The sequence below is a fragment of the Alligator sinensis genome, unplaced genomic scaffold, assembly GCF_000455745.1.
Source record: "Alligator sinensis unplaced genomic scaffold, ASM45574v1 scaffold512_2, whole genome shotgun sequence".
Taxonomy (NCBI): domain Eukaryota; kingdom Metazoa; phylum Chordata; order Crocodylia; family Alligatoridae; genus Alligator; species Alligator sinensis.
The window spans coordinates 1926638-1938211 of NW_005842182.1; the positions used below are offsets into that span (position 1 = coordinate 1926638).

Below are 11574 nucleotides of genomic sequence, written 5' to 3' on the forward strand. Positions count from 1 at the left end.
TGACCCACTAGTGTGTTTGCATGCTTGCCAGTACCAGCCATATTTTTCACCTCTTGCCTAAATTGATGCCTGGGGTGGTTACACCAGTTGCTCTACTCTAATGATACCACTGCTCATGACAATTGCTGGTATTTCATAGTGTATGCCCACTTTCTAGCACATAGGTGAGAACAGACCTATGAACTGGAAAGCATAGCTATTATGCATGCTCACTATACACAGAATGAGAAGTAGGTCAGTGTCTGAATCCTGCTGACAAGGAAGAATGTGAAGGTAAAGGTGAAAAGATTCCTCTATGTACATTGTACAGTTCTTTTGAAGACTCTCAGTGAACTAAGTTATATTAATATTAGGTAATCTATTAGGTAATCTTATCAGAGTATAACAGTCTTGGCAAATCCATTTAAAATAGATACTTAAAAATCTGGGGACTATGGTTAAGTATAGACAGTCAAAAGGCCCGAGGCTGAATCAATTCAATCTTTGCAGGTTAGTCTAAGCTGCATAGATTGAACTGATAAGCAAGTGAACAGACATTCACTTTTTATTCTGGAAATGTAGCTACATGCCAGCAGCGGCCCAGACCAGAAGCTGAGGGGTGCTAGAGCATGCCTTTGTGCTCGGCTGGAGAAGACAACTTGGGCCAAGGCTAGCCTGTTCACCCTGGGAGTGTGCGCGTGGGGGGGTTTGCAGGAGAGTTGCAAAGCATCCTGGGATGCTGGGGGACTGTGAGTTAACTTGAATCTGGAGAGGATTTGGGACAGAAGTTCAATAAACTGATTTAACCTAAATCAGTTGAGTCTGATACTACATCCATCTAGGTTTATTAGTTTCAACTATTTTGAAAGCAGTTTATGTGCACTGAACTTCTTTTGTGTTACAGATTTGAACTAGTTTCTGATCACTATACTGGTTTTGTGTAATTTCCATCCCTAGCTTATGAGTCCAGATCCAAACCATCTGGACGATTCATATTTTTGATTTGGCCTGTCTGACAATACCAACTGAACTGACTGAATAATCATGGTTCATTCTGAAATGTGTGTTAAGAATACATATAGTGAAAGAGCTTTGTAGTGCCCTCTGGTGTTGTTCACTAAAGAAAATTAGATAGTACAAATTATTTTTGCTTGTGTAATGATAGAGTGACCTCTTCAGCAAAATGAATATGATTACAATAAGGCCACTGAGAAAAAAACGATTGGCTTCAGACTGAAATTGTTATTCCTTGGTGGGGCACATATCACAATATATTTCTTTTCTTAAATCACCACTTCATTGTTGATATTAAAGGAGCTGGAAAAAAATGCAGTTAATTTTCTTCTCAATGCCTTGTCCTGGAACAGCACTGACATTTAAAAAATGTCTTCTAGGCTAGGGACAGAAGTTACACATAAACTGGTTTAAGTGATCAGAAACTGGCTTAAACCTGTAACAGAACAGAAGCTCAGTGCACTTAAACCACAAACACAATGACTGAAACCTGTTTAAGATAAACCTGGTTGGATGTAGTATCAGACTTAACTGATTTAGGTCAAACCAGGTTATGGAACTTCTGTTCCAGATTTCTTCCCAGTTGAAGTTAACTCACAGTCCCGCAGCATTGGAGGATGATTTGTTCCCCTGGGCTCTGCTGTCTATTCCAGTGGGGCAGGGCTGACCCCACCCTTCTGCTCATGAGCTGGAGTACTGTCACTGCTCCGGCTGGCTGAGAAGGGGGTGGGGACTGGGAAACCTGGCTCTAAACCTGGCCTGCCTGACAGGGGTGGAACAGCTCCTCAGGCTTTTCCCTTACTCCATGCTCAAGCGGAGAGGTGGGGGTGTGTGGCCAGATGCTGGCCATGCTGGCAGGCTGAGATGAATGGGGGGAGAGGGGTTTAAATCCCCTCTTCCCCCTCGACCTCAGCATGCCACCATCTGGCCATGCCCCCACCTCTCTGCTCAAGCGGGGAGCAGGGGAAAAGCCAGGCATGGGCTGCTTTGCCCCTGCCAGGCAGACCCTAGCTGGTGTTCCTTGTGGGCGTGGGTTTAACATATCACCAACTGGATGAGCACAACATCTGTAATGATTCTAATAGGAATGTAAATATAGTATTAAAAAAAATAAGTTTTTGAACACATCTTCCCAATGCTGTGTTTTACTTGCACATTTCTGCAGCCAGGGGCACAGTAAAACAAGAATACTGCCTCTCTCTTCTGACAGACAAAATAATAACAATGACCCATTGCTATGATATAACTAGAGGCTGTGTTCCAATCATTTAGGTCAGGTGCTTATACTTCTGTTCTATAAACTGGAAAAATAAAAATATGAATAAGGAATATAATGCATTTAATTTACAGTACACTTGCATTGCCTGCAATGGGGCTGTCCAGCTTATAGTCTGCATGCTGCATGTGCCTGGCAAAGGGTTAATTTGAAGTCTCTGGGTTCCCACCCGGCCACTGCCCCCACTATTGCTCAAGCTACAGCAGTAGTTGAGGTGTCTGGGTTTCTCCTCCCTCCTCTGGCTTTTGCTTCTTTCCCCTGTGCCAGCGGGTAGTGTGCCACAGCAATACCTGCAAAGCTGGGGAACTGATGGTGGCAGTGCAGTGTGGTATGGTAGAAAGGGTGCCCTCATGGCACAGCCAACACTACCTTGTGGCCCCTAGTCACTTAAAACTTGGACAACCCCACTCTACAATTTGATTGCTAATTTTTAATAATATGTCTGGCTTGATTAAAAAGATGCTGGCTTCTAACTTTTCCACATTCCTTGCCTTTTAACACTTGCTTTTTTTTTTTTTTTTTAGACCATTTATTCTCATTTGCTATTCAATTTAAGGAAGTACAGCCATTCTGAAATGCTTTTATGAAAAATAGCATATTGCAATGGAGTGAAAATGTGTTTCAAGATAACTTCTTTGATCTGACCGTCCTTTTTGTTGAGGGCATTTACGAATTTGTCCAATCTAAGTTTTTACTTAGACATAAAATATTGTTAGAAGCCTTTCAAGGAAATGCAGCTATAAAATCAAGGAATTTCCCCTTCTATAAGGTTTCTTATATTTTTCTGGATGGTTCCTTTTTCTACTGTTGAAGAAATTTCAATGGTGTTATGGGGATATGTGTTGTAGCCGTGTTGGTCTAAGGACATAGGCAGACAAAGTTCTTTGGGTAAATCTGATATCTTTTATTAGACCAACTCAAATAGGTGGAGAAATTCTTCTTAGCAAGTTTTCAGGTTTAAATACCCTTCATCAGGCTGAGGAGGCATCTGCAATTGGTATATACTCTTCCAGGAAGAGCTCTTCTAGGAAAAGCACATACCAACTACATATGCTTCCTTAGCCTGATGAAGGGTATTTAAACCTGAAAGCTTGCTAAGAGTTTGCCCAACTATTTGAGTTGGTCTAATAAAAGATATCAGGTTTACCCAAAGAACAAGGTTATGGCATATTTCTATTTACAACAATAATTCCTCACTTTATATTTCACTGTTACTCATCAGAGTGTTTTATTTTTTTTTGTCTTTGGTATTCACTACAAGGAGTAAATTCTCTTGACTGACTTTCATCCTCCCTCCACATCCTGCTCAGTGAGTTGCTTACCTTAGAAGATGAGCATACATTCTGGGTCTCAAATGCAGCTCTGAGTTAGGTGCTTAAGCTCAGAGAGTACTTTGTGTTTCCTATCCACTAGTTCTTGGAGCCTCCTCACTCTGTATCCAGGCTCTCAGAATTGCTCTTTGAAGCTGCCTAATTCTCCCTGTTGTTTGATTTTTGTCTATAGTTCCTACGCAGATAAGTCTGTCTAAAGCAGCAGTTCTCAACCCTGGGTCATGACGCAAATGAGGGTTGTGGGGGCAATACCGACGGTGCCACACAGAAAAGAGGAGCTGCGCCATGTGCTGGGAGCTCCCCTGCCCCAGGGCCACTGCTGCCACACTCTGCTCCCAGCAGCAGGGTGTGGAAAAAAAAGGTGAGAACCACTGGTCTAAAGAGACAACATGCCAATAAAGTTTCAGGACTGACATACAACAAAAAGGAAGTGGTAAATTAGCGTGCCTCGCTAATATCAGCATATCCAGTTTAAATGTTTTTAGCAATGTGAGTGTTTTGTTAATTTTCCATACTTTGAAAGGCCAGGATATAAGGCCTGTTTGACTTACCTAGTTTTACTAAAAAAGGTAAGGCTCATGGCTTGTGTATATGATCTGGGGAAAATAGCTTATAATTTTCATTCATCTTAGAAAAGAACACTATCAAATGGTTAAGAAACAACTTTGCCCCAGCTTAAACTTTTTAGACAGCAGCGTTTTTTCAATATCTGTGTTTACAAAGCAGAAAAAAGATGTGCTGTTAATCTATGAATCTTCCTATTTTCTTGTCTGCTACTGGAAAAGCAGCCAAACAGTCAGCAGGGGGAGCCCAGACTTATTAGTAACCTGTTCACAAGCCAGCTTTGATACCAGTGACGGGTTTGCCCTGCTTGCCAACAGTGGAACCTACATCATATTTTAAATTTGCCTGAGTTGAATTAGATTTAGAAAGGGACTTATCTAAACCACTCCAATACAGCCACTGCTGTAACTGTATCTACAGTTGACAGAACATTATTTGTAATTTTGAAACTTACTTGGGGTCTCCCACATGCATAAAATAGTTTCTTTACCAATTTACATTACAGGTTGCATTAGTATAGTTGTGCAGGATAAGGTCAAGGAAGACGGGTAACAGATGGGAGTCTCTACTCCCCACCCCAAACTCCTTTTTGCAGTCTTGCTGGCAACTAACTTTCCTATAGTATGCTATCAGCCAACAGCCCCCCCTATTGTTATATCATGTTTACTTAGAATTAACTAAAGTGAATGAAGCACTTCTGTGATTAGTAATGAAATATACTTGGGTTGACACTCTTAGACTTTAACTTGGGTACTGAAGCTTTAATTTGCTTTCTTCAGTCTGAAGTTAACATAGGAGTATTTTTCCTTTTAAAAATTTATAGAAATACATGCAAAATCCTTAAAAATGCATGATTACCCTGACTGCATGCATCAGTCATTTGTAAATAGTCAAATGGGCTCACTCAGCCCAAACCAAATAATTCTTTCTTTCTTTATCTGCAACATCACTAGCCTTTTTTCATCAGGAGAGACTGATTAACTCAATGTGCAGGTTTGAGCTAGGGGATTGATTCAGTTACACATGTCTACAAATTACCCTTTTTCAGTGGTGAGTTTAGATTAAGCATGTTTTTAAGCGTGTATTTTTCCAGACTGTGGCTTCAGTGAGACAAAACTACTACATGGGAGAGCTGGAGATGGGGCTGGATAACTTGTAACCTGTAGTCTGGTGGTTTGAACACTGTGCTGGTTCAAATCCCCTCTTCCCATGCATCTGGTCTCACATCTACTTCGGACGAGTGTGGGGAGGGGTTTGGGGGGGGGTGCATCCAGGTCAGAGGACTCCTGCTCCTGGATCCCTCCTGTGGCAGCCACTGAAGCAATCAGCAGTTGGGAGGGGAGAGGGCTGCCAGGGTCTGAAAAGCCCCCACCAGAGGGGCTTTCCCTCCTACCATGTGCTGTGCAGACCCCGGCTAGGGGGACTAGAGGTCTGTTCCCCTGCTCCCCGCCATCCCTATGGGCTGGCAGACACAAGCAGAAAGCAGGCTAAGGAGCAGAGGGGTGAGGCAGTCCCTGCTCCAGTGGAGCAGGCATTGTAGCCCAGGGCTGCAAAGCATCCTGGGATGCTGGGAGACTGTGAGTTAACTTGAACCAGGAAGGGATCTGGGACAGAAGTTCCATAAACTGGTTTGACCTAAATCAGTTAAGTCTGATACTACATCCAACCAGGTTTATCTTAAACCAGTTTTGGTCATTTTGAAAGTGGTTAATGTGCACTGAAATTCTGTTCCGTTACAGGTTTAAACCAGTTTCTGACCACTTAAACTGGTTTGTGTGTAACTTCTGTCCCTAGCCATATAGCTCCAGACTGAGCCTTCTTTCATTCAGGTGAGCTTCTCATTAGCTCCCTGCACCACCTGAAAACAGCCATGCAGGCTGCTAGCTCCCTTACAAGAGGAGGCACACGCCAGTGCTCCACTATACAAATGAAGGCAAAGAAATTACTACAGGTGTAGGTTATAGCAACATATCTAAAGAAATGGGAATATCTGATCATTTTATATACTGTACTATGCAAATGGTAGGTCCCTGGCAATACTGATTCCTAGAAATAAAGTTAGAAGATGACAACCGTTGTTTATGAGGATTGTAATAAAACCATGTGCTTACCTGACATGAGGTATTGGATTTCCAGCGACTCGGCAAGACAGCAGCACCTTGGTTCCTTCAGCAACTTCCTGGCTTTTGAGTTTCTGGATAAATCGAGGAGCTGAAGACTTCTGACCCCCTACATTGCTGAGCTGGTGGCGTAAGACAGTTTCGTTCTGCTGGGTGACATTTTTTTTCTCATGGAAGGGCTCTCCATTTTGATGTTCACCAGATAACTCTATCTCAGATTTACTCTTTTCATATGTTTCACCAGGGATCTGACTCACTGTGGCATTCATCATGGCCGACTGTTTCTTTTTAGGTGACAGGTATCCACTGTCTGGGGAAGAGGAGTCCCCATCAGGACTCCTGCCTCTTGTCTTTGCTGCTTCTCTAAATATGGAAGAAAGTTCTTCAATGAATGTGGCAGCCTTGTCACACAACTTGCTCTTGAAAGGAGCATCTCCTTGGAGCACTGATTTGGACTTTGAACTTGTCTTTTGCAGACTTGGACCACATTTCTGAGCATTTTTGAGACTCCGAATAAAACTGGGACTAGCAGGTAACAAGGGTGAGATGTTTGCTTCCTTCCCAGAAAAAAAACTGCTTGCTGTCCGAGGTGACATGGGTGATTGCTGTTTCAGTTGCTCTTGAAAAGTTTGAGGTGTAATTGACAGTGAAATTGGGCTCCTTATTTGAGGCCTCCCCAAAGCTTCTTGTTCATGCACTTTGGTCTCCCTAGAAGATGCATTTTCTGATGAGATTGGAAGTGAAGTGTTAAAATAATGACTCAACTCCTGTTCTGTATTTTGATCCTCCTTCTTAGAATTAGCAATAGCCTCCCGGGCTAGGTCAAGGCTCTTATTTATCTCCTCTTGGCTGAGAAAAGCAGAAAGCTCATTTGAAAATTCTCCATCGTGCATGTCTGATAGGGAATCATAAAAAGAGTCATGGGATGAAGAAGCCTCTGATGTGTTTTCAGAGTATCCCTCATGGGATCTTTTCTCTGAAGAGTAAGCCTCCTTCAGCATTAAAGATAGAGGCACTGTTTGCTCACAGCTTCTGTCTTGCATTCTGGAAGAAAAATGAATACATTCCCCATAAAAAAGTGAACACAAAAACACCTTAGGTACATGCTCCTTTCATGTAACTGCAGGTTGTTTACTTACAAATAAGTGGATATGAAACCTGGAGTTGCAGGGAATGGGTGGGAATTAGACCTAGCAATGTAAGGACTGTGAGTATCATGATCATTTATTTCATTTTAGAACAAGCCTGATCCTGAACCAAGAGTTTACTTAAAAATGAGATATTTCAGAACTATGTTACCTGCATGAAACCAGATTTCCAATTTGCAAATGCTCTCTTTTGCTAAGCAAACTTAGCTTCTCCACTAAGTGATTCATTTCTTCCTGATAATGCTTACCCATTCCACAGTTGTGTTTAAGTTCATGTTGACTTCTGTGATGTACTTCTACTAGGAGGGAAGTAATCTCCTTCTACTAAGAGGTAACTGTTCAAAGTGTGACTTGAATAGTCCTTGTGGAGTGATGGGCAGATACTGCGTCCATCTTGGGAAGTTTTGAGCATGCTCAGTAGGGAAATGATGGTGGCTGGTGTACCATGTTGGGTGTACCACTGACTTAGTAAAATACAATCCTAGCAGTGATGTCCAAATTCTGCATGGCAGAATATATATAATGAACTTTAATGTTTTCTTTGTATGGTTTTCATTTGCTGTTTGGTATCCATTGGTTGCAGTAAATAAAAAGAGTTAATTCTGGACTTTTTGTTTCATTCATTCAAGTATCACATACAAGGTGCTGATTGTATGTGTGTATACATATATGCTGAACCTAGAAAGGTTTCGCACTTAATATTGAAGAATCCTTATACCTGCATCCCTTTCCCTATAGAATATCATTATAACTCATAGCATACTGTGAAGCCAAATCACAACAAGTGAATGTTGTGCTGGCTTAAACCAACTATATTAATATTTGGATCTCTGAGATTAGGATGTCTCTAGAATATTGTTGATTAGAATTTACGTGCTTTTTCTTTTGATTAACTATATATTTATTACTATTATTATAATTATAGCTGTTTACCTTTTATCCCTTCTTTCATCCCTGTTGGAACTTGCCTTTTGCAGTGGCATGATCCAAAATATTTATAATTTCTCTAAATGGGATATCAGATTACCACTCATTGTAGATATTGTACACCACTCCAGAAGAGTATTATTCATATTTTTCATGTACCACCCAGCACCAGAAAAGTATTTGTATAAAGTACAGAAGTTTCCATATACCCCTCAATTTTTCCACAGCATTTTTTAAGGAGAATGATATTCTCTGGCAGATCTCATTCCCTGCTTGTTTTGTTCAGGAGGAAGAAAACTTGTATTTCTCCTAGGTGGAAAGATCCACAGAAAACTCCAAGTGTTCAAATGTTTTTAAATTCCTGGATGCTACTTTGGTGACAAGTTGGTCCCAAGAATGATAATTACAGGTTTGACATCATCAGTAAGCAAACAGTATTTTAAAATAACTTTGATTATCATCATTTTACTGTAATTCTTTCCATGAGAGTTTAATTTTCTAAAATTAGATTGTTTTAGCTTTGCATTTTCACTGTATGTCCTATTGCATTTTTCAGTGATTGATAGATGGCTTGATAGTCATGTGATGCACTCGGATGTATTTTACATCAGCTTGTGCAAGCTCAAATTACTTTTAGTTACCTCACTGAGGCTAACCCAGCATGTAATCATTAACTGACTGATAGATTGTTTGAATTCTTGGACCGGTATGTGCACCTCTTGCTATCTCTTCTCTCTCTGTATGTCCTGCCAATGAATTACAAGAAAGCACATAAAAGGGAAGTATAAAGAAACCAAAGTGTTTTATATTTTGGAAAATGAAGCAGAGTTTTTATAGACTGAGTCCATAGGCTTAGTCTTTACTGCAATTAGATCAAAGAGATTCCTTTCACTCCTGTTTGCATCAAACAATCATGGCAATGAATTGTTACAAAATCAAAAAAAGTAGATATATATATAACCAAATACATCTTTGCACTTTACAAAATGAACTTGAGCTGGCAAGGCTAACAGCTGGCCCAGCTGTTAAGGCACCTGGATATAGGCCAGGGTAGCAAGGGTTAAATCAGTAGCATTTGTGTCTCTAGGACAGTTATTTTTTTAAAACCTTGCATAAAAATGTATAAATATGCTCTTTTGCTAGAAGGATAATTCATTGTTTTTAAATGCACTCTGCTTCATAAGTATGTCTTTGCCTAATCTGGTTCATTCTCTGACTCCTTCCAATTCATGCTCACATCCTCAAGGTTACATATTGTTTGCCACCACATGGTGTTCTGTTGCCTCAGTGGGATGTAAATCAGAGCCGCATTCAGCTCATTGCCCCTTGTCATGACTGCAAATATTAAGTTTATATTAAAATACAAATATTGTAAACTGGCAGACCTGGTACAGCTATTTGACCTTTATATCATTTTGCATCTGATTTATATATGAAGAATGGTTTACATATACCTAACATCATAATTCTCAAACTTCACATTTGAGGATCTGGTTAAACAGAGACAAAGCAGCTAGATATCAAAAGTAAGTCATATCAGTAAAAATGACAAGTAACCAACACTTCTGAAAAATCTGGCTACTTATTTGGTGCCTAAATATGGATATAGATTTTAAATCAGGTATCCAGGTTTGAAAATTTTGATTTGAAGACATTTTCAACTTCCATTTTAATGTAACTCTCCTCCAGGGAGTCCACAGTGTTCTATAGAATAGCTGGCTTCTTTAAATCACAGTTAAGTAAAGTTAAAATAACAGTAATCATATCAAGTAGCATATAAGATCATAATTAGAACTATCTAATGCTATTTTTGGCTTCTCCTGGTTAGACTACAGCATATTTATAACACTGCTTTGCACATCTTTCTAATGAGTAATGAAAGAACAATGTACTACATAATTTTAAAAGCAAAAATTAAAACTTATATATATGTTATTTAGACTGTTCAACTTTATTTAAGCACAAACTATTTCTGTGGGTCAGTTTTTTTCTCATATAAACTATCATAGATATTCTAAGCATTAACACAGAAGACTGCTATTATAATCTGTGATATTCCTACAGGGACAATCATTTTCATAGTTTTAGAAGAAATAAGAATACTTCATCATATTTAAACATCCAGTGGACAAGAACGTTACTATAGGTTAGCATGGGAAAAAAATATTCCTATTTCCTCACTGAAATAAAAAGGAAAATAATAAGTGGACAAATACAAGCATCTGAAAATTTGGGAAAACTACACAAAGAAAAACAATATTTTGCTGTTTAAGAGAAAAACAACAAAACCAAGCAATTTCAAAGAGTAACAATTTAAGGAAAATGTCTAATAATGTTGTAGAAACAAGCAAGAAAGAAAATTAAGGTTCTTGAAACCTTTTGCTGTTATCCCTCTCCCAAACACTATAAATTAAATTTTGCAAACAAATATATTACAGACCTTATGAATGTTAGGCCAGTTTGAAGAATATCAAATATAATTTATTTCAGATAAGGCTGTTCTTTTCTTCTTTGTCTAAGAAGGCTGAAAGTTGCTTTAGCTATTCACTAAAGATTGCTTGGTCCGCAGTAAGCATTGAGGCAACTGTGGCCTGTGAGTTACATCTGTCTTCCGTGACTATGTAATTCTTACCCCACTCATCTATATTTGGTAGCTGAACTCATGTTTCAGAATTCCAGCAGAAGGGACGTTTGGCCTGGAAGCGACAACACGTTCTGTTACTAGGTCCTTAGAAATTCAAGGAACTTAAGCATTGAAAGGCTCCATTTTTGTTCTATTGAAGACAGCATTTCAGATTGCTTTTTTACAGTAGTCAGAAATCTTAAAATGTAGCCCTCGTTCACAGTCAAGGTGCCTCCATTCACCAGAAATACACAGTACAATGCAGTATGCAATTTCAACATGGAAAAAATGGCTCCCTTATAAGGAGTTTTATCTTAATATTTCTGTTTTTTTTCCTGCAACCTTAAATCAAAAGGAATCAGCTTCTGTAGTTAAAATATTTGTAGGCTAAATCAATAGCTCTCATTACATTAAAATCTTCTAATGCAGGGGTGCTTCACCCCTGGCCCACAGGCCAGATCTGGCTTATGGAATCATGTGATTCAGCCTCTGGTGCTACCTAGGAGTCCAAAAATGTGGTGATGGCTGGTGGTGGCAAGTAACACTACCATGGTTTCTCTTCCCATCAAATTTCTAAGCCCCATGGGCCAGA

At 39.7% G+C, this 11574-nt stretch overlaps 1 protein-coding gene across 5 annotated transcripts in view; it reads right to left on the bottom strand.

Moving 5' to 3' along the window:
* PALLD (palladin, cytoskeletal associated protein) overlaps window positions 1-10988 on the bottom strand; it is a 355143-nt gene extending 344155 nt beyond the window's left edge. For 4 of the 5 annotated variants that reach the window (XM_025207131.1, XM_025207130.1, XM_025207129.1 and 1 more), the window contains exons 1-2: window positions 10800-10988; window positions 6276-7328 (exon numbers count right to left, since the gene is read on the bottom strand). In XM_025207131.1, the coding sequence (XP_025062916.1) occupies window positions 6276-7327 (1052 nt within the window). In that variant the 5' untranslated portion in view covers window position 7328; window positions 10800-10988. The remainder of the gene's footprint in view (window positions 1-6275; window positions 7329-10799) is intronic. The other variant, XM_025207133.1, reaches the window with a different exon arrangement.
* Between the last annotated feature and the right edge of the window lie 586 nt (window positions 10989-11574).